Source organism: Pseudorca crassidens, chromosome 1, assembly GCF_039906515.1.
Source record: "Pseudorca crassidens isolate mPseCra1 chromosome 1, mPseCra1.hap1, whole genome shotgun sequence".
Lineage (NCBI taxonomy): Eukaryota > Metazoa > Chordata > Mammalia > Artiodactyla > Delphinidae > Pseudorca > Pseudorca crassidens.
Genome location: NC_090296.1, coordinates 12255100 through 12282827, shown reverse-complemented (window position 1 = coordinate 12282827; position 27728 = coordinate 12255100). Strand labels below are relative to the sequence as shown.

At 39.9% G+C, this 27728-nt stretch overlaps 1 protein-coding gene across 2 annotated transcripts in view; it reads left to right on the top strand.

Moving 5' to 3' along the window:
* The window catches only part of GOLGA5 (golgin A5), a 40989-nt gene extending 13643 nt beyond the window's left edge, over positions 1–27346 (top strand). Inside the window, exons 6-14 of one of the 2 annotated variants that reach the window (XR_010940993.1) lie at positions 424–627; positions 4292–4462; positions 6890–7018; positions 9607–9705; positions 14330–14555; positions 16786–16891; positions 18586–18649; positions 19986–20249; positions 27069–27346. Coding sequence is in view for 1 of the 2 variants with exons in the window: in XM_067727247.1 (XP_067583348.1) it covers positions 424–627; positions 4292–4462; positions 6890–7018; positions 9607–9705; positions 14330–14555; positions 16786–16891; positions 18586–18649; positions 19986–20066 (1080 nt within the window). In the remaining variant the exon portion in view is untranslated. Of the gene's footprint in view, positions 1–423; positions 628–4291; positions 4463–6889; positions 7019–9606; positions 9706–14329; positions 14556–16785; positions 16892–18585; positions 18650–19985; positions 20463–27068 lie in introns of those variants that run through there. The other variant, XM_067727247.1, reaches the window with a different exon arrangement.
* Positions 27347–27728: the final 382 nt, after the last annotated feature.

The window sequence follows — 27728 nt, the reverse complement described above, 5'->3', positions numbered from 1 at the left end:
TGTGTACTTGTGTCTTGCATTTGTTTTCTAATAGACTTTCCAGTTTTCTGTAGACCTTTATTCATTTATCAGCTAGATCAGACCAGACCTAGTATCCAAGTGACCAGATTCAGCTGGGAAACTTCTTAAAAAACAGATTCCCAAGCCCAGTCTTGGAAATTCCAATTCAATTAAGCCCAAGGAAGGCCTTGGGCAGCTGTATTTTTAACAGACTCCCTCACTGATTTTGATGAATTGCCATGTTTGGGAACCACAACCTTAGAGTTCCTGTTCTTCAGTTCCTAACAAATGAAGAACTTTTTTTACCTCCCTGTTATGTTGTTGGGCTGAGCTAATAAATCCCATAAGATGTCTAAATGGATGGTTGTAAAGTATACCTCAAAGCAAAATGATACAATAAGTATAATATAAACTTTGTCACAGAGTGAATTTTCTGCACGCCTTAATAAAATGGGAGCGGAGCGCCAGAATTTGGCAGAAGCAGTTACCCTGGCGGAAAGAAAATACTCAGATGAGAAGAAGAGAGCGGATGAGCTACAGCAGCAAATCAAAATGCTTAAGTCCAACTTGGAGTCCTCTAAGCAGGAATTAATTGACTACAAGCAAAAAGCTACTAGAATACTCCAGGTAAGCGTGAGATGCACATGTGTGAATGTTAAGATAGGCCAGATGACCGAGAGACATTCTGAGACTTTTTATAGATCTGTGAGATACTGTTCCCGTTTGACTGGGCTGGCTTGCTTCAGGTGTCTTGCTCTTCTTAGAAATATTATAAAAAAGATGAAATGTCTCCTGTTCCTACCACTTTTTTCCTTTTAAGAAAAAAATTAATTCTGCCACTCCCTAGTTCAGGTCTTCAACCTGTCACCTTAATCACCAAAAGCAATGTTTTTTCCTCAGTTAGGTGTTTCAAGATCTGGTCTTTTTTCTTCCAGTAAGTAACCATGTGCTGTTGAGCAAGCTGAGCCAGAAGAAGGCAGCAGAGAGAAAGATACAGAGGAAGAAAGAGGACAGACTTATGGAGAAAGGGCTTAAATGAGGTGAAAGGAGATGGAATCAATGCACAGGCGGAAGAATTATCCCCCCCCCTCAAAAAAATGAAAGGGCACATCTTCACTCTGATAAGAAAGGCAAAGGATAGAGAAGTTGAAAGCTACATTAGATGACTACAGTCTTAGATCTAAGGGAGGGGGAAAAAGCTGGGAGAGGAGATCTGAGAGCTGGAGGAGGCCTAGACCAGTCACTCTGAAAAATTCAAGAGGATCAACAAGGAAGAACATAACAACTGTTAAAAACATTGCTTTTGGCTCTTTTGACCACTTCGATCCATTTCCCTGTCCTTCTCCTTTCTTTTAATGCCAGACGTGCGACATCTGCCAGACGTATAATATCTGCCATCTTCATTTTAGAATGTTAACTTTAACTCTTTTATGTAATTTCTGTCCCCACTACATTTCTGAAATTGTCTTCTCAAAAGTCTTTAGTGACCTAAATGCTTTCTGTCCTCTTACTAGTTTCCATCCACTTTGATTTTGGTAGAGCTTTTTGACCCTGTGAACCCTCCTACCTTCTTGAAAGTTGCCTTCTAATGTTACTTGTACTGCCTTAGCTCTCTGTCTTCTCTTTACTGCTGTTTCTCTTGGGTCCTCTTCTTCTGTCCTTTTTTGTTATTCTTTTTTATTTTGCTTTGTCATATACTCTGCTTCTGTCATTGATGTGACTTCAGCATGGCTCCAGCTTCCCACCTGGTTTCTGGATGCCTGCCATGCTTCTCTGTGTGGGATGTCCCAACCCCCAAATCAGCTTCCCCTCCATTCTCCTGTTTACATAAGTGATATGGCCACCTTCCTAGGCAGTGAAGCTTGAAACTGCAGTGGCATTTTTGACTCCACCTTTTTCCTTTAGCGCCTGCCTCCTATTGGCTATGACCCCCTTTTTTATTCTACCTCTGTGAAATATCATATCCATCTCCTCTAAACTCTTCTTTCTAATTATTTGTGTTGTATCAGTGTAATTTGTTAATTCATCTAAGAGGTACTTAATTGAGCACCTAACTATTCAGTAGGCACTTTGATAGGTGCTGAGGATACTGAGCTCAAAAGATGTGTCCTCTTTCTTAAGGGAGCATTCAGTTTAGTGGGACAACACTGAGGCAATTGATAAAATGAAATTATTGACGCAGTACTATGGGAGCTTGAAAGAAGAAGTCCTTAAAACCTGCCTGGAGATGTCAGGGATCACTGGAGATGCTGTATGAGGAGGAACTTGAAGGATGAGTAGGAAGACTCATGGTAGGGAGGAGATTTCAGGTAGAACAGCCTGTGCCAGAACATAGCGGGCCTGAGGGAACATGGTGTATTAAGGAGACTGCAGCTAGTTCTCTGTTGCTAGAGCATCAAGTACTAGAGATAAAGAGATGGGAGAGAAAACTCAATGACAGCAGATGCCAGATTGTGGAAGGCCTTGCATACCGTGCAGAGGAGTTTTGATTTTATGCTTTAGGTGATGGTAGGGGGTGGGGAGGTTTCAGAGGACTTGAGCAGCATGACCAGATCTGGGTGTAAGAACTGCTGCAGCCATGAAGAGGTTGGGGGTGGTGGTGCTGGATGTCTGTCTTGTTTATCGTTGAATCCCCAGCACAGTGCCTGGCCCTTAGTAGGTTCTCAGTAAATTGTTGACTACATTGAAGGGATGAGGTGTGGGATGGTGAGATGTAGATGATGAAGAGGCTTTTATAAAAAATAATGGTAAGAAATGATGAGGACCTGATCTGAGTTTGTGGCAGTGAGGATGACAAACCAGGGACTGCTAGGAGAAATGTAGGAGGTAGAATATATGAGACTTGGAGATTTAATTGGAAGAAGAGAGAAAAAGGTAAATGGAATCTAGGATGATTCCAGGTTTCTGGTTTGAGTGTACGAATGATGTTCTCGTGTACTACTACAAAAGGGAAAAAAGGAAAGACAGCAGTTTAGGATTGAAGGAGATTATGATAAATTATGGTGAGTTTGCAAAATTGATGTGACATCGAGGTGCAAGTATCAGGAAGGCCATCAGAAATGTAGGCCTGGAGCTCAGTAGAGAGGTCTGCTGTGTAGCCACATGGAGGTATGAATGTATAAATATAGATGTAGATCTAATCATGTTTACTATAGAAAATTTGAAAAATACATAAAAGCTTGAAGACATCACCCATAAAAAGGAGAAACTATTTTTGATGGAGGAGAGTGACTTTCAAATATTTATGGTGAAGGAACCAATGGTTCTTTTTATTACTGGCCTAGGATTACAGCACTTTTTAAACTAGTCTTCCCATGTCAAATCTCTTCTTCCAACTTATCTTTTATACTAGGTGTCGGCAAACTTTCTGTAAGGGGCCAAATAGTACCTGTTGTAGACTTTGAGGGCTGTATGTGATCTCCATCACATATTCTTTGTCTTTACTTTTTTATAATCCTTTGAAAATGTAAAGAACCATTCTTAGCTTAGTGAGCTATACAAGAAAAGGCCACAGGCCAGATCTGGCCCACCGACGATAGTTTGTGAGCTACCGCTTTAAACCTCTGCCAGAGTTACCCTCCTCAAACGCACCTCTGGTCATATCACTTCCTTATCCACTTCCTGGTAACTGGCTCTGGACTGCCCAGTACAATTCACACATTTTAGCCTGGTATCCGAAGCCCTCACACACTGGTCCTGACATTTTGTCTGAATGCATCCCAGGATACTCTTGGGCCCTTGTGCTTTTTCATTTTACGCTTTGTCCTCTGTTTTCTCTACACCTTTTAAAATCTTAGCCATTTTCCAGGACCAGTATAAGAGCTATCTTTCAAGTAAACCCTTCTCTTCCCCAGAAGTGTATTTTTTTCTGCTCAGAACTTTGCCTTGTATCGGATATTTGTCACTTCCCTTTTAGTTTATAAGGCAGAGGGTACTATCTGGAGTGACATTGTCTTTATTACATAGGACGCTTAGCATAGTGCCAAACCCATTGTAGGTTCTCCATAAATATTTGTTGAGTGGAATGTGATTGTGGGGGGGCAAGTATAAGAAAGGATGAGAAGAATCTTGTTAATAACAAGTTTTCAACAATAACGTGGTCCTGGGGACTACAGTCCAAGAACACTGTACAGCAAAGCTCTGTTGCATTTTTATCCCTATGGATTTAACATTCTGTGGACTTTCTCTGGTGGAGAATATAATTGGAATATTCCCATAACAGTTTAATTGGTGTGTGGTAGATGATATTCAGTGTACAAGCTAATCTCTGCTATTCTTTGTTTTATGATAGTCTAAAGAAAAATTGATTAACAGCTTAAAGGAAGGATCTGGTTTTGAAGGCCTAGATAGCAGTACTGCAAATAGCATGGAACTAGAAGAACTTCGGCATGAGAAGGAGATGCAAAGGGAGGAAATACAGAAACTGATGGGTCAGATACATCAGCTGAGATCTGAATTACAGGTAAGATACATTACTGTTCAGCTTCACAGATAGCCATTTACCCTCAGGTATTAGTAGTTTGAGACATGATGGATTCTGTATTTTGGGGGAAGGGTATTGGTGAAATAATGTGTGAAACTTTGGGAGTATTAGTTACCATATAGAAGTGAATCTAAAGCAATAGGTTTCTTTTCCATTGATTGACTTAAAGTTATAGGAATAAGAAAGATAGGTAACCAGATTCATTCATTCAGCAAATACTTACCAGGTATTTGCCATGTGCCAGGCATCTTCTAGGCTTAGAGCTATAACAGAGAACCAGACAGTCTTCATATTTATGGACCTAACATTCTAGTGGTTAAAAACAAACTAGATTTGGGCTTGTTTCTAAAACTAGGGTGTTGTCTAATATTAGAATGGGCTTAGGGATGATCTTTTATAGTTTCGTGCATAATCTTTTATAGTTTGCGTAATTAATATATTTAATCGAAAGGTAAAATTGGGCCACTTATTTATCTTAAACATGGGGTCTTTGACATAGGAGGGGTCTCTGAGGATGGGAAAGATAAAAGTGTGGGGTAATGAGCCTTCTGTTCTTAAAAAAGAAAAAAGAAAACAACTTTCTGCCAGGAATACTTATCCATGCATTAGCTTAGGAAATTATTGATTTGTAAGATGTACGTGAACAACAGTGGCAAGTGTGGAAGTTGTGAGAATGGGTTGGCTTGTCTGGGGCATGGGTTTGACTGTCAGATCTAGATGCAGATCCTGTATCCTGGCTTTGGCACTTAGTAGATGTGTTACCTTACACCAGGTACCACATCTCAGTGAGCCTTAGTTGTCTCATCTGTAGGTTGCAGATGAGAACAAGGTTCTCTTGAGAATAAGGGATACTATGTATAAAGGGCCTAGCATTGTTCCTGACACATAATAGGCTCAGTAAATCGTAGCTGCTATTATTTCTGGGGTTTTTTCTTACTGTCCTTCAAAGTGTAGGATCTTTTTTCTCTAAATAATTTTGAATTCCAAAGACTTAAGTCCCATGAATTTGAAATTGAATAAATGCTAAACTTTTTCCTACCTATTCCGTGTCTTTTGCCTGAGATTATGAAAAATATGATTTGTTTTACTTTAATATCTCATCCCTACCCCAGCATCATTGATGACATTGACACATTTTCCTATCCTTTCTCAAGAAGTTTATGAAATTGATAATAAGGACTGTAGGATTAGGTCTGGCAAAATGGAAGAATTGTTAATTATAGCAGCTTTCATTTGCTGAGCACTTCATGTGCCAAGCGCTGCACAAAGCCCTCGACATATGTCCTTTCATTTATTCCGTACCAGAACCCCGTGAGGGAGATGATGCATTCTCATTTTACAGTTTGAAGAAATTTAGGTACAGAGAAGGAAGGTAACTTGCCATGACTCGTAAAGTAGCAGAGCCAGGATTAGAGCCCAGTCTGTCTGATTCCAGGACACGTATCCTTAACCACTGCACTTACTGCCCATCTCTTGAGAATTCATCGGATTTAGTCAAATTTATAACAAAGATTAGTCTGCTTTCTACTCACCCTGAAAATGGTAGGGAAAAATTATTTAACTTATTGCTGTTTTCCAGTAAGTCCACAAAGTTGTGTGAATTTAGAGTATTTTACTGTGGTTGTCTGGGAGTATCATTAATCTGTCAGTTCTTTCAAACAATATGCGAAGTGCCAGAGTTTGTGGAGATGAGCATATAACACAATGTACCAAAAGATAAAAAGCAAAGTTAAGATGCCAGTTTTGTTTCATGTAGTACTGTATGAATGGACTGTGCTTATTAACCCATAGAGGGAAAATACAGAACCCAGAGCAATGTTCTTTGCCACTAGTGGATTTCACAGATATCTAGAAGCTGGTTTTTGAGTTTGAATAAGTGAGAATAGTGACACCAAGTGAAGAAGTTAGAGTGAGAAATATGGGAAGATGTGAAAACAGATAATAGTAATAGAGCTAAAAAAAGAAACATACTAACCTCAGGTGATATGAGAGAAAAGTTATTTTTACTGTATGTTACTGTATGTTGATACCCACACATGTACAAAAACTAATTATAACCTGCAATTTCAGGGGACTAAGGCAGTGAAGTCCTTTTTGATGTTACAGTTCTGTTCTTGAAATTGTTACTTTTGAATAGAGAGATACATCTCCCAGTGAGCCGCTGTCTGCTCACGTTCATTAAACCAAATGGTTTCTGCTGCAGCATCCTGTTCATCTCTCTCACCATTTGCCGTGTTATATAAGGAGGTGCCAGTTTTTGTGCTCCGTTTAGTCTGCGTCTGTGTCTCATTCATCTTTATCCCTCCAGTGCCTGCTGAGCCCAGTTCACAGCACATAATGATCACTCAGTAAATACTGAACTGAACAGTTCATTATTGCTTTCACATGTACGGTTCATCTTTTTAGGATATGGAGGCTCAGCAGGTTAGTGAAGCAGAATCAGCAAGAGAACAATTACAGGATCTGCAAGACCAAATAGCTGGACAAAAAGCAGCTAAACAGGAACTAGAGGCAGAATTGGACCGACAGAAGCAGGTAAGGATTTTAGATTGATCATTACCTAGGAAGACTGTACACTAGCGGTCACATGAGGAGACTTCTAGTAAAGCAGCTTACTGAAATTCTTAGAGGATGAGCTCAGAGGTCGCTCCTACCTTATTACTAACCCACCCTCCTCGTTGTTTGTTTGTTTTAACAGGTGAAATATAGCGATACAAAATGATTTTGAGACTTGCTTAATATCACACAGCTAATTAGAGAATAGAATAGAATTCAGGATTCCTGTCCCAGAGCCCAGAATTCTTTCTACTGCTCTGTCTGTATTTTATTGTATCTCCTTGTCAGAGTATGTATGTTAGAACACTTGAAAACATCAGTTGATTTTTGTATTTTATCAGATTTTTACTTTCTAGAAACAGTAGTAACTTTTATTTAATAGAAATATAAATACAACATTAGTGCCATAATAGACTGCTTTTTCTGTTTTGAGAAAAAATGCTTATAACAGACTTTACTTACAAATCATGTTTAAAATTATGTTTCATTATTCAATTGGCAGTTGTCTGCTCTCCAAGCCAAATTATTTTACTTCAATGTACTTATATGATAGTTTCAGTACTAACACAGTTAAACATGTTTACAGTCACATTTTCACAATAAGAATCTATAGTTAATATTCGTAACATCTATAATTTACTGAGTAACAACATTGTTATAGGTACTTAGTATACATAATCTTATTTCATCTTCACAATAAAATCACTCTTCTCTTCATTTTACAAGAGGGAAAGCTTTGTATATTTCTCAGTGCGTCACTTACAACGTTTCCAGCTTTGCATACTTATATTCTTTGAAGATTTTTTTCATTAGGATTTATCATTTCTGAAACTGGTTCTATTTTCAGGGAAGTGTTTGTTTTTATTATGACAGTGATTTCCTGAGTAGTAAGAGAAAAATTCACCGAGTAACAACCTGTAGGGTACATCATAGGCTATCTTAGATAATTTGGTTGTAAGATTAGCTCTCCTTTCAGCAATTGCATTTTCATTTATTTAAGGAGCTAGTATATATTAAAAGGCAAGAATGTTCTTGATGTTTAGTGAGATAACTTTCATTTTATTATGGCCGATGGTTTTACACATCCACTTGCAGTGCCCTTTTCTAAAATGAGGGAATTAAGTAGAGGAAAGTGGAGCTGAATGTAGCTCTAGGCTATTTATTCAGTAACCAGATGTTCTGAATTGGAAGTACTTAATCTTGGGATTAAATAGTCCTTCAAGTAATTTAAGTAAATTTCAGCCTTAAATTTTATGCTAGCCTAGAGCTTAAAAGAAACTGGGCAAACCTTGTAAATTATGATTCCCCTACCTAACCTAATTACCTTCCTCATTTCCTCTTTTCTCACTGATCTCAGTTTTTTTAGTCTGTGAAGTGAGCAGGTTGAACTAAATGTCTAAAGTAGTCTCTAGCAGTTTGATTCCATATCACGTTACTTCTTCATACAGCTCCCCTTACTTTGCACCGTTAAACATAATGCTTTTGAAGGTACTTAATGATTTACTCCTTCTTTCCTGGCATTGCTTTACTCTTTAATTCTCACCTGACTCTTACCAATCCTGTCCATCGTACAAACTAGTTTCGTGCAGTTGTTAGTGAATTTGGAGGTATTTCTTTTTTTTCCTCTCTCTGTGTTTTATCAGTGATGGAGCAAAACAGGTGCAGGATATTGCCTGATAAAAATAAGCCCGTGAAAAGCTGCCCAAAATCATCAGGGGCATGCACATTGAAACCACAGTGAGATATCTCTACATGCCCACTCTAATAGCCACACTTACAGAGACTGACAGTACCAAATGTTGGAAAGGATGTGGAAGAACTGGAACTCTCTCATATTCCTGTAGGAATGCAAAATGGTACAGGTATTTTGAAAAGCATTCAGAGAACAGTTTGGCAAGTTTTCTTCCTTTATGCTAGGCATACACTTGTCATATGATCCAGCAGTTCTGTTCCTACATTTTTCTACCCAAGAAAAATGAAAACATATGACCAATAAAGACTTGTGCTCTGGGACTTCCCTGGTGGCACAGTGGTTAAGAATCCACCTACCAGTGCAGGGGACTCGGGTTCAAGCCCTGGTCCAGGAAGATCCCACATGCCGCAGAGCAGCTAAGCCCGTGCGCCACAACTACTGAGCCTGAGCTCTAGAGCCCATGAGCCACAACTACTGAAGCCCGCGCACCTAGAACCCGTGCTCTGCAACAAGAAAAGCCACTGCATTGAGAAGCCCACACACTGCAACAAAGAGTAGCCCCCGCTCACCACCACTAGAGAAAAGCCCGCACGCAGCAATGAAGACCCAACGCAGCCAAAAAATAAATAGATAAATAAATTTATTAAAAAAAAAAAAAGACTGGTGCTTAGATAGTCATCATATACAAATTGATACATCATGCTGAAGTATTAACTTTTCATCAGATCCCTTGAAGTCTGTTTATTTACTCATTCAGTATACACACAGCACATATTGAGCAAGTGCCTACCTTGTGTCAAGCATTGTTTCAGGTACTGGAGATGACATAGGGAGCACTGACTTAGCTTTTGTTTATTTGTGCCTCACTTTGTAGGAATTCCACTACATGGAAGAAGATCTGTATCGAACAAAGAACACATTGCAAAGCAGAATTAAAGATCGAGAAGATGAAATTCAAAAACTCAGGAATCAGGTATGAAGCAGCATTCACTACTTGAGCAAAGATACCATTGTAAAAGTACATTTTTTTTAGAGATACAGTAAGACTTTCTTTTCCTGTATTTTCACCTGAATCCTGTTGTTGGAGTAGTGAGGTAAGTTATTTTCAATGTGATATAGAATTTTCATCGAATGCCATTTGAGTCTGCATTTGCTGTATTCTAGGGCTTGCTTCTTATACAGGTATCTTGTAACCAGTCACCCAAGGAGATGTGAGTTACTCCAGAATTTCATACCATCTAACTTCAGTGGTAGTTTTGCTGATTGCCAGTTTTACGGTTGTGTTTTCCTAAGAAAAATCCAACGATACATTTTCTTATTAATAGATCTTTCATTAGAGTCACTAAGACCTTTTTATAACTGAAAATGTGAAACATAGAAAATAACATGTGCCTACCACTCAGATTTGCCAGTCTTTATCATTAACTGACAGAATCGTGCATTCACTTACCCTGTCATTATACACTGTCCTTTCCTCTCTTATATTCACATGATTGACTTAATAAATAATGAACTTATTGATCATTTAAATAATTTGCATAAAGATTGACTAGTTCATTTTTCAGTTAGGTGATGACTTTGTTTGAACATGAAAAGTCAAATAATTTTAATTTTTTTAAGTTCTTAGACTTCTTAGTAGTCCATAATTTAAAATGTTTAAAAACTTTAAATTTTTATAAGAGTTGGGGACAGCTAACTGATTTTGAGTGTTCCCTTCTCCTTCCCTTTCCTACATTTGTGAAATGATTATAAATGGTAAGATGACTTGCTAACAGAAAATTAAAGAAAAGAAAGGAGCATAAACCATCATTCAGTTTAATGCTTAGGTAAACATTCCAATATTTTAAAAATATTTATTGAGTACATACTATGTCTAAGATATTGTGGTATTTCTGTTAATCAAGAATTAACCATAGGAGGTTATCTCTGAAAGATTTTTCATCTAAGTAAGAAGGAAGTTGTACAATTTGAAAAGATATCAGCCCCTTAATACACTGCAAAAAAAACAAAACAAAACAAAACCGCACTCAATTAGTGAGTTAAGGTATATACTGAATGAACAATAAAAAATGCTATTTCTGCTTATCTTATTACCTTTGGGCCTCCTCGGAGAAAAATATCTTTGTTAAAACATTACATTGCATGGGAGTTCCCTGGTGGTCCAGTGGTTAGGGGTCTGCCTTCCAGTGCAGGGGACGTGGGTTCGATCCCTGGCCGGGGAACTAGGATCCCACATGCTGCAGGGCAACTGGGGCCGTGTGCTGCAACTGGTGAGCCTGCGTGCTCTAGAGCCTGCACACCACAAACTAGAGAGAAGCCTGTGCACAGCGATGGAGAGCCCGCTTGCCACAACGAAAGATCCCACATGCTACAAAGACCCAATGCAACCAAATAATAATAATAAAAAAATTACATTGCCGTTTGACTATTTTTTCATTCTTTAAAAACTATTTTATGGGACTAGATAAAAACTCGTGGAAAAAAATGAACCTTGATCTTTATCCCCTAATTAGACTTGTAAAATTAATAAAAATTGATTTGGAATGAAGCTAGGTGTAAGCTACAAAGCTCCTACAAGAAGGTATAGGGAAATCTTTTGCAATTTGGGAGAAGACAGATTTCTTAGGACACAAAAAGCACTAACCATAGACGGAAAAAGTGATAAAATTGGACTTCATCAAAATTAAAAATTTTTGCTTGTCAGGAGACTCCATTACAAAAATGAAGAGAGGTCAGCAACAGACTGAGAGGAGCTAGTTACAATGCATAGCACAGCTGGCAAAGGGTTTGTGACCAGGATAAGGACTCTTACAGAAACTAAAGAGATGCACAACTATTTTTTTAATGGACAAAAGACTTGGGTAGACAGTTCACAAAAGAAGATTATGAATAGCCAGATAAGCACACGAATAGGTGCTCGAAATCATTAGTCATCAGGGAGATGCAAATTAAAACCTCAGGGAGATACAGCACTCCACACCCACTAGACTGGCAGAAAGTGGAAAGATGGGCAATACCACACGCTGAGGATGTGGTGCAGTTGAAACTGTCATACTCTGCTGGTGGAAGGGTACAGTGGTACAGCCACTTTGGAAAACTGGTTGTTTCTGATAAGATTAACAACATACATCTAACCTATAACCTCAGATATTTACTCAGTCTAAGTGAAGCCATATGTCCACAAAAAGACTTGTACAGGAATATTTGTAGTGGCTTTGTTCATAAATAGCCCAAACTGGAAACAACTGAAGTATCTGTCAACAAGTACGTGGGGGCTTCCCTGGTGGCGCAGGTTAAGAATCCGCCTGCCAATGCAGGGGACACGGGTTCGAGCCCTGGTCTGGGAGGATCCCACATGCCGCGGAGCAGCTAAGCCCGTGCGCCACAACTACTGAGCCTGCATGCCACGACTACTGAAGCCCGCGCGCCTAGAGCCTGTGCTCCACAATAAGAGAAGCCACCACAATGAGACGCCCACGCACAACACAGAGTAGCCCCCATTCGCCGCAGCTAGAGAAAGCCTGTGCACAGCAACAAAGACCCAACGCAGCCAAAGATTGATTAATTAAAAAGAAAAAACAAGTACATGGATAAACACATTGCATACTACTCAGCGATAAAAAGAAACTACTGATACAACAACATGGATAAATCTTTTTTATTTTTTTAGTTTTTTAAAGAATTATTTTATTTTTGGCTGCATTGGGTCTTTGTTACTGCATGTGGACTTTTCTCTAGCTGTGGCGAGCGGGGGCTACTCTTCGTTGTGGTGCGCGGGCTTCTCTTTGCGGTGGCTTCTCTTGTTGTGGAGCATGGGCTCTAGGCACGCAGGCTTCAGTAGTTGTGGCGCATGGGCTTCAGTAGTTGTGGTGCGCAGGCTCAGTAGTTGTGAATCGCAGGCTCTAGAGCGCAGGCTCAGTAGTTGTGGTGCACGGGCTTAGTTGCTCTGCGGCATGTGGGATCTTTCTGGGCTCGAACCCATGTCTCCTGTGTTGGCAGGCAGATTCTTAACCACTGCACCACCAGAGAAGCCCCGGATAAATCTTTTTAAAAAGCCACACACAAAAGTGATCATACCGTATGATTCCATTTATAGGAGATTCAAGAAAAGGCAAAACTAAATTCTGGTTATAGAGAGCAGAGCAGTGTTGTCTGGGAGTGATGGAAATATTCTGTGTTTTTATCTGGGTGTTGGTTGCACAGTTAATACGTTTGTTGAAACTCATTTTATACTTAAGATCTGGGTATTTCACTGAATGTAAATTTTGCCTCAACTAAAAAATATTGAAGTGTGGAGTAAGATTGGGGATCACAGTACAATCTTAAAATTGAGCATTCCTTTTTAATAGTAAGTAAATCTTAGTTTATACTCAATATAATTCCATTTCGTAGTTACTTATTGTAGACCTAGCCCTGCAGTTAATTTGTGGGAGTGCTGTAAGCGGTTTAGAAGGAAGGAAGCTTGATGGATGGTAACTAGACTTATTGTGTCGCTCGTTTCACAGTGTATACAAATTTCAAATCATTAAGTTGTATACCTGAAACTAAAAGTCAGCTATACCTCAATGTAGTTTGTAGTTTGCCCTAGGTTGTAGCTAAGAAGTAGCAGAGCTGGGGTTTTCAACTTAGATCAGTCTCTCAGCCTCTTTTCCAGACTGTGTTGATGCAGACAGTGATTCTTACCCTCACAGAGCTGACTGGCAGTTTCATTGAGGAGGCAAAATTGTTACAATAGTGAAGCTAAATGCCAAGATAGTAGGAGTCTAAAAGAAGGCTGAGATCAGCTCGGGCTGGAGTCGTTGGAAAGGGCTTCAAGGAAGAGGCTTTGAAGGGAGGCAGAGCCTGGAGAAGAGAAGGGGACTGGGGAGAAGAGAAGGGGACTGGGTTTGCCCAAAAGGGAAAATTTGAACAGCAGAGCAGAGGCCAAATGGGAGCGGAGGAAGATGATACAGGTGAGAGCAAATAGAAGATGGAATGAAGTTATTAAGGAGCAACTGTCAGCCAGACCCTACTAGGAAAATTCTCCTTTCATATCCCAAAGTGCCATGTGCAAAAGGCACTTTTACCCTCACAGGTGAGCAAACAGATTGGGGGAAGTGTAGCAACTTGTCCAAGGTCAGGTAGCTAGGAAATTGCAGCGCAGAGATTGTGGTTTTTGCAGTGCACCACAACTGTTGACTTATGGAGGTTTTGAATCCAGGTGGAGAAGCTTGAACTGTGTCCCGTGTACCAGTGCTTTCAAATGTTTTTGACTGTGATGACATAGCAAGAAATACAATTTAAGTCATGTCTCTATACTCACACTTACACGTATAAAACCAAACCAAGTTTCACAAAAGAATACTCTCACACACTATATGCTGTGCCCTCTATGTACTATTCTGTTCTGTTTTTTTAAATGGCAACTGTGACCCACCAAATTGATTTCATGGTCCACTAATACAGTTTGAAAATCGCTTCTGTAGATGGTGAAAGAATCGTAGAGTTTTGAGAAATCATTTAATGCCACGGTTTACCTGTGGGAATGTAGTAACGTGGTTTCTGTGTTGTATGCCTTTCATTTTATGTAGTAATCTTATGAATACTTTGCCTTTCAGCTTACGAATAAAACTTTAAGCAATAGCAGTCAGTCTGAGTTAGAAAACCGACTCCATCAGCTGACAGAGACTCTCATCCAGAAGCAGACTATGCTGGAGAGTCTCAGCACAGAGAAGAACTCTCTGGTCTTCCAGCTGGAGCGCCTTGAGCAGCAAATGAACTCCGCCGCTGGAAGCAGTAGTAATGGGTCTTCTATTAACATGTCTGGAGTTGACGGTGGTGAAGGTAAAAAAAAAAAAAAAAATAGGGAATCTCAAAAGAATATTTCATTGCCTTAATTTTCAATGTTGCTAATTCAAACATGATTTGAAAAGTTACGGAAAGACCATTTTTGTTTAAAAAGAAGCTTTATCTAACAAAGCAGCCATTTTTCTCGAGGCCTGGGCTATGCACTGTTTGATATGATCGTTAATGAACTGGACAGTGGGATGATTACTATCCCACACTGGTTTCGAACCTGGAGAAGAAGGCCCAGGACACTTAACAGGGTGGTGAGGACAAATAATTCAGTTGAGAGGGGCTTTCAGGAATCTTAAAGTAAGACTTGCTTTAATAACCATAATTATTAATATTAAAGTTAATACATAGTCACATGAGGATATCCGTGCTCTATAATTTTAATGGAGAAATGTATAGATTCTCAAAATACATGATCAAGAAGAATATTGAAGATTTTAGCATAAGTTTCAACAGATCAGATTTTTAGTCTTAGAACTTCATAACTACTTTGACTACAAAGTAGTCATTCAACAAATCTTAGTTCTTTGGCTTTAAATTTTTAGAACTTTTTTCAAATAACATGTTATTTTATATATATTTTTTAATAACACAGTCTCAGTATAAAAAGAAATGCAAAAAAAGGAAATTAAAGTCACTTGATAATCTGTTGCCCTCAGGCAACATCTTGGAGCATCTTTGTCCAGACTTTTTTCCTATATATGTTTGCAGTACTTGTTTTATTGATTTTTCATTTTTGTCATATTACTATATTTTAATAATATATTTAATACAATATGTATATATTGCTTTATAGAAATTTATCACATGAAAATACTGCAGTTTGTTTAATCAGTTCCTTATTGTTGGAGATTGATAAATGATCAGAAATGGAATTGTTGGGTCAATAAGTACACACATTTAAAGGCTTTTGATTCTTGTTCCCGAAATCAGCAAACAATTATTAAGTGCCCACTCAGTATCAGGTGCTGTTGCAGAGATACAGTGGCCAACAAGAGGCCAGACTCTGCCCCATAGATCTCACATTCTGGTGTCGTGGGGGAATACAGGGGAGGAGACAGGCAGTAAACAAGTAGTATGAGCTGGAGATATGTGCTACAGAGGGAAATGGAGCAGAGAAAGATGTGCAGGGTGCCACGTGTGAGGGGGCGATAATAATTTAAACAGGGAAGTCAAGGAAGACCTTGTTGAAAAGGTGGCATTATATTAAAGTCCCAAAGGAAGTCAGGTAGTAGACTATGACGAGATCTACAGAAAAAGTGTTCCAAGCAGAGAGAAGTGCAAAGGCCCTGAGGCAGGAGTATAGCTGGCATATTGCAGGAGACCAGTGCAGCTGGAGTAGACTGAATGAGGGGCCAGAACTTGGAGGAGGCTGTTTAGGTCTGTATAAGGACTTTTACTCTGAATGAAGTCGGAAGCCATAGAAGGGTCCTGAGAGGGGTAACTGAGCTGACCTGTATATTTTAACAAGATGTCTCTGGCTGCTGTGTCAAGAGTAGACTGCAGAGAGCTAAGCACTGAGGCAGGGAGACCAGGGAGGGGCATGGTATTAACCCATGTAAGACATGCTGGTGACTCAGACCAGAGTGGGGATGGAGGGGGTGGATTCAGGATTTATTTTAAAGGAAAGCAGATGGAATTTGCGGGCAGATCAGATGTGGAGTTTGAGAGAAAGGAGTTAAAGGTTTTTGGAAAAGTGGAGTTGTGTATTGAGATGGGGAAAACTGCAGGAAGAGAAGGTTGGCAGCAAGGGCAGGCAATCAGGATAACAGTGTGCGGTGTGCTAAGTTGAGATGTCTACTAGACATCCAGATGGAAATGAAAGGGTGATGGACGAGCCTGGAGTTGGAGGTGGGCTGGGCTGGAGATGCGAATTTGGGAGTTACCAGCTTTGTAGAAAGGGTGTGTGGCCTCACTCCTGCGGGCCCAGGAAGAAAGTGCCCATTAATGCTGCCTCTCACCAATACTCGGTAAACTCTGATTTGTGCTAATTTCATAGGAAAATAATTTTCTTAGTTTTTGAATTTTGATTTTTGCGGGTATGGAAGTTTACATATTTAAACTGTCTTTTTTTTAATGTTTTCACCTTTGGTTATTGCTTAAAAGTTGACCTTGAGAATTTCTTCCATATGTAACATAAGGTATATTCAACTATAATTTTGTTAGAAAGTTGACTCTGGTGTCTGTACGTTAATTACTTATTTTCTTGTTTAAACAGGCACACGTATGCGAAACGTTCCTGTTCTTTTTACTGACACAGAAACTAATCTGGCAGGAATGTATGGAAAAGTCCGCAAAGCCGCTAGTTCAATTGACCAGTTTAGGTAAGCAGTGCCGGCACCAGTGAGTGACGGACCCTATTTTTGTAACATTCTCCAGTGATTTCAGTCATGGTGAGTCCTGTCCAGCAGAGCTGATATTGATTGATTGACTGTGCCATGCGGCTTGCGGGACTAGTTTCATCACCAGGGATTGAACCGGGCCCCCTGCAGTAGAAGCGCGGAGTCCTCACCACTGGGCCACCAGGGAATTCCCAAGCTGATTTTTTTTTTTAAATACTTATTTATTTGGCTGCACCAGGTCTTAGTTGCGGTACACGGGATCTTCGTTGCAGCATACGGGATGTTTAGTTGCGGCACGTGGGATCTTTTTTAGTTGTGGCATGCAGGATCTAGTTCCCTGACCAGGGATTAAACCCGGGCCCCCTGCCTTGGGAGCCCGGAGTCTTAACCACTGGACCGCCAGGGAAGTCCCCCAAGCTGATATTTGAGTGTCATGAAATTGCTTTAAGAGGTCTGCCAGTGCCTGTGTTTTGTTGAAGGTGTTTAACTCTGATCATTTCTCTTCTTTCTGTAATAAACTCTGTTTGAAAACTCATTAAATTTCATTGAGAAAGCCTGTATCATGTAAATGCATCCATTTGAATGTTTTATCTCCTTACTTCATCATATGATTAGAATAAAAGATGCCACTATATATAAATGAATAGTACTTATTTTCATATATATTTTATATATACTATATAAATAAAAATTTATATGTTACATATATTTATAAATAAAACTTTTTATACTAGTAGTCATCCACCTTACAAAGAAAATGTTCTCCCGGTATATGTGTATAGCCTTGATAAAGTTCATATCTAAATAACCTACTAAACTCTCTTGCCTTTTAGTTTTTATAATTAAACATAGTTGAAATGAATCGTTGCCTAACAGAACAGTCTCTTCTTACCTTTTTGTGTCAGAATAGAGCTGTGGTGTTAAAAATGAGGATGATTTACTAATTTGGATTCCTGAAGCCATGAGCCTTGGATGCCATAGTCACTGTCTCCACACTATTGAGCATATCTATTTCAACTATTAATGTATTCAACATACATATTAGTTTTTAGAGAACATATATGCAAGGCAGTGAAGGCATATATGCAAGGGTAGTGAAAGAAGCAGAAGGGCGTAGAAGAAAGGTGTATCTGTGCATGTATCCGTTATAGGGAAAAAGTGTTGCAGAAAGGCATAGTAATAGGTCTGGACGTCGTAATGCTTCCCACTCTTAAAGTGTTTACTTGAGTTTCTGTAGTTGGGAGCCTTTTAGAAGTATGTGTCCATGCTAAAGCTCCCAGATTAGCTATTTACAGGTTCATTCCAACTAGACTCTTTTTTCCTATGCATGTGTTCACACTTGCCTTTGGTTCCTAAAAGAAAAATGATTGCTAGAGGGACCAAGTGTGCCTTCTACAGTTGTAGCTGAAGAATTAAGAGGAATAGCTTGTGCTAAAAGCTTAACAGTCAATCCCCAAATAATGATAAAAGTATTTGTTCACTGCTGTGATATTTTATATGGTTATTTCAAGTAATCATTTAACAATCTTCTATAAAACAGAAATAATCTGTCTTTTGTGGTAGCCACATAAATAGTTTAAATGAGTAAAGTCTTAAAAAACATGAAGAGATATTACCACAGGAACATGTTTTGAGTGTAACTCTCTCCTCTCTCTCCACCCCTACCACTTGCACAGCATCCGTCTGGGAATTTTTCTCCGAAGATACCCCATAGCACGAGTTTTTGTAATTATATATATGGTAAGTAAACTTGTTTGCAAAAACAGTGCTGCATTTGATTTTTAACTAGTTTTTTTCAGCTGCTGATCTTTTTGACTAAACTTTTAGCAATCAATTTTGAAAGAGAATAGAACTCATTTTTGGTAATTAAGGTTTTTTTTCTTAAAGTGTACAAGTAATGTTGATAATTCATTATGTCTAAAAAATAAATTGCTTGAAGCCTTTTCCGACAGTAAAACTAACCGTAGTGCAGTTTAATGATTACCTTTATTTCTAAGCCCCTCCAGTGATACAATACAAAACAATTGATTTCATTTTTATCTTGAAGTAAAGTTTAATTATTTCCATGTGTTTTGCTTTATTTCCTAAAGGGATCTCAAAGGTGATGTATTTTCTTTCTTAGATTTCTTAGCTCTAATAAAATGGTTACCATAGTTTGGGATGCCGTGTCATATCTTCTGTGAGCCTAAAAAGCCCACTGACTGTTCTGAGTGGGGATGTCTAAAAGTAGTTGAACTGAATTAAGACGGGCAGTTTTCTTGAGAAGAAATAAAAGCATACTTAGAAATTTCCTTGTGAGCCACTAGAGGGAAGAGTTACTCCTTGAAACAAAAAGGTTTTAAGATGAGGGGAATGGGGAGAGTGAAAGAAAAAAAATTGAATGGCGTCAGAAAGGATTCAGAACATGCCCACATCTGGGTGGGGAGATGATGAGGAACACAGGCACCCTCTGCCAGCATGAGATGAGATGTTGCACTTCTTGTGTGCAAGGCACTTCGTGATGGAACCTCATCATGTCAGCACCACCATGAGGGAGTTAGTGGAAATGTATCACTGCAGGTCCTGTTCTGGACCCTAAATCGACCTCTGAAACCTGACACATTATTCCTGTCAAGAACGTCTTCCCATCTCCTCTTCACCAAATCATGGCTAAACCCTCTTTCAAAACACCAACCACAACTCTGTTCTAAAAAGCCTTTCCAGCCAACTTCATGTACACCTAGCAGTTTTAATCAGGCCATCTACGCTGCACTGTAATCCCCTGATGGGTTAGTTATGTGTACGTGTGCACGTTGTGAATGCGTTCAAGACTTTGCCGCTCTCAACTGGGAATGCTGTAGGTATTGTAGCTCTTTATTACCTTCCATTGCACTTTTTAGCTCATTTGACTGTACAGTTGTTTCTTCCTTGTTTATCCAGTAAACACGTACTGCGCGCCTGCACTGTTGCAGACACACTAGCCACAGGAATACAGAGACAAACGAGACATAGCTCCTGCCCTCAGTGCGCTGCACAGTGGGCCTTTAGGGAGGATTGATTTATTGGCTAATCCATAAATTGTTTTTTCTTTCTTCAGGCTTTGCTTCACCTCTGGGTCATGATTGTTCTGTTGACTTACACACCAGAAATGCACCATGACCAACCACATGGCAAATGAACTGAGCCAGGTTGTTTTGGTGATTGGTCATCTCTCTCCAGTTTTGGGGTCTGCAGAAGGGTCACTTGCCTGAAATTCCCGAGAAGGGTACACAAGATTATTTTATCACTACAGGCTTTTAACTTTTTAAGTTATTATACAAGTACTCTGCTACCAAAATCTTCTTCTGATTTCCTTCAAATGGTAAGAGTTTCTACAAACAAAAATAATCTAACGAGCTCAGCTTTTGCCTTTTCGAGGTCAGGGGCTCAGTGTATATATGCATACACGCGGAGATGCTGGGGGTGTCTGCCTCTGTACAGACCATCCTGTATTTTAGGTGACACTCATTATGGGTTATAATCAGGGAAACTAATTGTATTTAGTGATATAAATAAAATGTTTTCTTTTTGATAATTCAGTCTGCTTTGTATTTTCATATATTTAACTTTGCAAATGTAGATTTACTTTTTACATTGTTAAATGCTTGATTGGTATAAATCTTTCTATAAATACGTAAGTAAAATTTACTGTGCATTTTTCTTTTAAAAATAATAATTTTTCACTCCCATTTAAACAAGACCTTTCCAGATCAGCGTTCACGAGCAGAGCCAGAAATCAGAGCTGATGCCACTTGTAATTGCATTAGTGGTGTGTGCGCTTCTTTTCCTCCCCCTCCCACCCCACATGCTGTCTTCCTTTAATTCTTACTCGTTCATCCATTGTCTTCCTTCACCTCTTTTCCTTTTCTCTAGCCTATACCTTGGGTGGGCTCAGGACATCCATAGCCCCTCTGGTAGCATTTAGGAATCAAATTTGGTTTGACACCCTTTGTGTTTTTAAAATACTCCAAGGCAGAGACTATATAGAGTTATTCTTTGAAAAGGGACATTTTCTCTGCCTTAAGTCCAGCATAATGTCTGTTTTGGCTTTCCTTGTCATCTACATGTCTGAATTCTCATTTTGTCCATGCCGGGCACTGGCAGTCTCTCTTCATATATAATTGGCATATGTAGATCCTGGGCTGAGCAAAGGGTATAGTCCTTCCTGTCAGGAATGCCTTTGCAGTAGCCTGCTGGTGCCTAACAGGAAACCTGACCAGCTTCTATTCTTAATGATATTTATACTGTGACTTTAATTGTCCTATAAATTCTTCAAAAGTTTTGGTATGCTAGATGTATATGTTTCTTATTTTTCATCGGAGAATGAAGTTTTAAAGGTCATCTTAGGTGTGTTTGGGCTTTTTTCCAATTTAACATGAATGAAAAGGGTAGAGAGTTCTATACCATCTAAAAGTGGATATGAGATTTTGGAGGGTAGGGTAGAGACATGTTATTAAATCTACATGTCATAGTTTTTTTTTTTTTTAATTATTTTTGGCTGCGTTGGGTCTGTTGCTGCACACAGGCTTTCTCTAGTTGCAGCAGCGGGGGCTACTCGTTGTGGTGCAGGAGCTTCTCATTGCGGTGGCTTCTCTTGTTGTGGAGCACGGGCTCTAGGAGTGCGGGCTTCAGTAGTTGTGGTGCACGGGCTTCAGTAGTTGTGGCTTACGGGCTCTAGAGCACAGGCTCAGTAATTGCGGCATGGGCCTAGTTGCTCCGCGGCATGTGGGATCTTCCCGGACCAGGGCTCAAACCCGTGTCCCCTGCATTGGCAGGCGGATTCTTAACCACTGCACCACCAGGGATGTCCCTAGATGTCATAGTTCTTCTTCAGGTGTGATAGCCTATTAGAGTCTGAGCTGTGAAGTCACGTCTTATCTCAAACAGAGTGAAGAGTTTAGACTTATTAATATCTTTTAAAGGTTTTTTTTTTTCTCTTCTAATTTGGAACCATTTCTGGAAAATGATTAAAACCAGGCTACATACTTAAAATGGAAAATGGCACCTGCTTCATCATCGTGTGTTGCCAGACTTCCCGTCTCTGCATGTCCTCCTGGTTTTTGTTGGGATGGCTCTAAATCTTTTGTTCAGTTTTTATGCATTCTTGGCTTTGGAAATAGTTTGACAAAGTGTTTCTGAGATTATTTTTCTGAAGTTACTTAAATCTTTAATTGACTTTCAGTTTCTGTATTCTGGACCACTAACACACTAGGGGATTTTTAAAAGTCTCCCATTCACTTATCCTCAGATAACATGAAACCTTCTTGACTTACTTAAAAGGATTGTGTGAAAGCTGAATTTTTTTCTTCTCAACGTACTGCTTTGTATTTATAGTTGTCAGTTGGAAAATAAGATTATTTTATTATCTTAAGATTTCCCTTTCTCTAGACTTTGTGCTTTCTAAAACCTACCATTTCTATTGCTGCAGAACAGAAACTTCAAAGGAAAAGCATGAGTTGTTAAAACGTGGAACTGTGTCCACCCTGGTTAGTTTTGTCGTTAAGGGAATAATGTCTGGGGCTGGGCATTCTAGCCTTCATTTAGGAAGACTTATATACTCACCCTGGAGGGGAAAAAAACCAACCTACTCAAATATGCCTCGCTGGGCTCCAGCTCCCTACTTTAGGAGGTCAGCTGTATTGGAAAAGGCCAGTATGGGCATCTTGGTCTAGATGGAAGTAGGAGGACAAAACTGGCAAAGCCAAAGCGACTAATAGCCTAAAGCCCTTCAGGCTGTGATTGGTCAGAAGAAAGAAATGACAGAAAAATGTCTTGTGGTTATTCTGAACATGTTGAGGCTAGTATTCTTAGGAACTCTTTCCTGAGTGAGAAGGCTGTGGATTGAATGTTTCTGAACTTCTACAGTTCTAACATGTGGTCTGCTCTTCAGACACAGATTCCAACACAAACACCTCCAAGTAAAGAAAACTTTTTTTTTGTATGAACAGTTGAGTCATCAAGTGTGTTACACACAGAAACCTCATTTACAAATGTCTCGAAGAAAAAAAGTGGTGGTAATATAATCTTAAGCCATCACAGGACTATAAGATAGTTCAAATTACATACCCTTGTGCTGGCCCCTTCTAGGAACTGGGAATAGAGTGGCGAACAAAAGTCCCTGCCCTCGTGGAGCTTACCTTTGAATGGGGAAGGCAGGCTGCAAACATACGCATAATGTGTCACTAAGAGTTAAATGCTGGGAATAAAAATAAAACGAGGCAAAGCGTAGAGAGACGTGGGGGAGGAGAGAGGGAAGTCCTCCCTGCAGAGGTGACACTGGTGCAGAGCCTGAATAAGGTGACAGGCCATGCAAAGTGGAGTGGCAGTGGGTTAAAATGCAAAGTCCCTGAAAGGTGCTAAATTTGCTGAGGTGAGGACAGGCTGAACCCAAGGAGGTGATTTTCCTGTGTAGTTGCAAAGAATACCAGGTCAGTGAATTGATACTTTCCCCCATAACTTCTTGGTCTCCGCATTCATAGTTAATGCCTCATCTTTGTTCAAGTCAAGGACAAAGAGAAAAATGAAATCCAAGAGCAGAGCCCTTCATATCTGAAGGCAATATCTCTCATCCTTTGATCAACCAGCCTAAGCACGGCTCACTGTCCGGCACCACCGCTCTTGTGCTATCAGAGCTCATAAACTCAAAATGACATTTCTGATCCCGTGAGGACAAAGATACTACCTTTTTAATCCACTATTATATCCTTAACGCCTAGAACACTGCCTGACACATAAGCAGCCTTCAGTTGTTGTTCACTGAACTTCATTGACTGAATCAGGCAAAACACTAAATTCACGCATGACTCCTCGAGAGCTCCTCGGACCTTCACTCAGCATCTGTCCCGTCCACACAGCACCTCTGGTTTCCAAAGCCAGAGCAAAGAACTGTAACTGGCCAGGCACATTGCTAGTAACGAGGACTTTGATTGGGCAGCTTGTCAGGGTTTTCCCAAAGAGGGAAAAGCCATAATAATTTAAAATATAAAAGCAAAAGGTGACCTGAGGATTTCGCTGGTCCTAGATGTTCATAGTGAAGACCTTTAATCATCAGGGAGAGTTCAGTCTTGCTTAATGACTCCCAAAAGACAGGCAAGGCTGCCTCACAGTGGAGAAGCCTTCTGAAAGCAATACGATATTTAGATTCACTTTTTGAAAGTTCTGCAAAGCAACATGTAGGTACAATCAGGTTCTTTTCTAATGTCAAATTAAGTTTCCTCTCTACTCCACTGGACCTCTCCTCTTTAGCCGATTAGCTTCTTGTGGTGCTAGTTAAACTGAGTTTACACAAAGTATATAATAAGGTTTATGCATGTAAACTTATCAACTATTAACAATTTGCTTTCACTCACAAATGTGGCTTAAGTCAACTGAACTCAAGAATTAATTAAAACAAATGTAACTGGGGCTAGAACATGCATTCTCAACGTGGGCTGATATCACCTTCAAGGGGGTGAAAATTGATTTTTAGATGGGGAAAAGTATCTTACTGTTTATATTTATAAAGCCCAAATATACATGCAGTACATAACAGTACATCTGTGACATTAAGATTTTATTGGGGTAGGGAGTAATAATGAAAAAAAAAAAAGGTTGAGAAATACTGGGCTAGAAAGATCAAGCAACCTAGATCCTGCCCTGGTGGAGCCTACATTCGTTTTTTTCTTTTTTAATTTTATTTTTTTATACAGCAGGTTCTTATTAGTTATCCATTTTATACATATTAGTGTATACATGCCAAACCCAATCTCCCAATTCATCCCACCAGCACCACTACCACCCTCCCTGCCGCTTTCCCCGCTTGGTGTCCATATCTACATCTGTGTCTCCATTTCTGCCTTGCAAACCGGTTCATCTGTACCATTTTTCTAGATTCCACATATATGTGTCAATATACAATATTTGTTTTTCTCTTTCTAACTTACTTCCCTCTGTATGACAGTCTCTAGGTCCATCCACATCTCTACAAATGACCCAATTTCATTCCTTTTTATGGCTGACTGATATTCCATTGTATACATGTACCACATAATCTTTATCCATTCATTTGTCAATGGGTATTTAGGTTGCTTCCATGACCTGGCTATTGTGAATAGTGCTGCAGTGAACACTGGGGTGCATGTGTCTTTTTGAATTATGGCTTTCTCTGGGTATATGCTCAGTAGTGGGATTGCTGGGTTATATGGTAGTTCTATTTTTAGTTTTTCAAGGAAACTCCATACTGTTTTCCATAGTGGCTGTATCAATTTACATTCCCACCAAAAGTGCAAGAGGGTTCCCTGTTCTCCACACCCTCTCCAGCATTTGTTGTTTGTAGATTTTCTGATGATGCCCATTCTGACCGGCGTAAGGTGATACTTCACTGTAGTTTTGATTTGCATTTCTCTAATAATTAGTGATGTTGAACAGCTTTTCATGTGCTTCTTGGCCATCTGTATGTCTTCTTTGGAGAAATGTCTATTTAGGTCTTCTGCCCATTTTTTGATTAGGTTGTTTGTTTTTTTTAATTTTGAGCTGCATGAGCTGTTTATATATTTTGGAGATTAATCCTTTGTCCGTTGACTCGTTTGCAAATATTTTCTCCCATTCTGAGGGTTGTCTTTTCATCTTGTTTATAGTTTCCTTTGCTGTGCAAAAGCTTTTAAGTTTCCTTAGGTCCCATTTGTTTATTTTTGTTTTTATTTCCATTACTCTAGGAGGTGAGACAAAAAGATCTTGCTGTGATTTATGTCAAACAGTGTTCTTCCTATGTCTTCCTCTAAGAGTTGTTTTTTTTTTCTTTTATAAATTTATTTTTTATTTTTATTTTTGGCTGCGTTGGGTCTTTGTTGTTGTGTGTGGGCTTCCTCTGGTTGCAGCGAGCTTGGGCTGCTCCGTTGCAGTGCTCTGGCTTCTCATTGCAGCGGCTTCTCTTGTTGCAGAGCACGGGCTCTAGGTGCGCGGGCTTCAGTAGTTGTGGCACGTGAGCTCTAGAGCGCAGGCTCAGTAGTTGTGGTGCACGGGCTTAGTTGCTACGCGGCATGTGGGATCTTCCCGGGCCAGGGCTCGAACCCATGTCCCCTGCATTGGCAGGCAGATTCTGAACCACTGCGCCACCAGGGAAGCCCCTCCTCTAAGAGTTTTATGGTGTCCAGTCTTACATTTAGGGCTTTAATCCATTTTGAGTTTATTTTTGTGTATGGTGTTAGGGAGTGTTCTAATTTCATTCTTTTATGTGTAGCTGTCCGGTTTTCTCAGCACCACTTATTGAAGAGACTGTCTTTTCTCCATTGTATATCCTTGCCTCCTTTGTCATAGATTAGTTGACCATAGGTGCGTGGGTTTATCTCTGTGGAGCCTACATTCTAAGGAAACTGGTTTTTAAAGTCATGCGTGATCTGCCCTCACTCATGAGCTTCAAGCCACCCCCACATCTACTACACTCCAGCCTCTTGTACTGTGCTAGTCTATTGCTGTTCCAACTATTCACTGCCTGTTCTTATGGGAAGATTTTACTTCCTGTCCCGCTGATGTCAGCCTTGGCCATATGACCTGACTTGCTTTGGCTGATGAAATGTGAGTGGAAGGGGCCTGAGCCATTCCCAAGCAGAAGTTTTAAGCATCATCTTACGGTTTTGCCCCCTAACTTGTTCCTCCACCATGAACCCAACATGTTCTAGACAGGGGCTGCTCCTGGAACGAAGAGGACATAGAGCAGAGCCAAAACATGGCGCACATCAACAATGGACATGTAGCTTGAGCAAAAAGTAAAACTTGGCTTTTGTGAGCCCCTGAGATTTGGGAGTTTGGTTGTTACTGCATCACGACCCAGCGATAGATGACTGATGGACCCACCAATGCCCCCTGCTTTCTCTCCACCTCCAGACCTCCCCTCTGCTTAAAGACACTTCCCTTCTTGGTTCCTGGCCCCTCCTGCTGTCAGCTTAGATGCTTCTTTCTCTATTAAGTCAGAATTCCTCCCTGCCCCTCCCCACCAAAAAAATACCAGGCTAGGTGTCTCTAGTAGGCAGAATAATGTCCACCCCGCAAATGTCCTAATCCCTGAAACATATAAATATATTATGTCAAAACATTGCAGATGTGATTAAGGATTGTAACAAAAGATTATCCTAAATTAACCAGCTGTGCCTGATGTAATCATAAGGGTCCTTAAAAGATGGAAGAAGAAAGCAGAGTCAGAGGTGTCATGACAGCAGAAGTCAGAATGATTGAATAGCTGGCTTTGAAGATGGAGGAGGGGCCATGAGCCAAGGAATGCAGGCAGCCTCTAGAAGCTGGAAAAGGCCAGGAAGCAGATTCTCCCCTAGAGCCTCCGCAAAGGACAACAGCCCTGCCAGGACTTTGATTTGAACCCAGTGAGACCCACTTCAGACTTCTGACCTCCACGACTGTAAGAGAATAAATTTGTGTTGTTTTTAGGCACTTAGCTTGTGGTAATTTGTTACAGCAGCAATAGACTCTGATACGGTGTCCTTCCCTGGTTATGAACCCCAATCACACAGTAGTTCCCTAAACATAATACTGACGCTGAATTGAATTGCCTCTTAACTTTCCATCACGCCATCATTCTGGAATAAACAAACAACTTTCTAAACCAGAACTAATGAGGAACAGTGATGGGTGACAAAGGATTTCCCCAGGTAAAAAGAGCATTTTCTAAGTTGAAATTGTATCTGAGTGTTAGTTTTTCATCGGGTGCTATGTTTATTTTAAAGCTGGATGGGAGTGAGAAAGTAGAAAACGGCCCTACTGACAAACAGTCAGCCATGTTCCCAGCTGGACATGAACAATACTCAGAACAAGA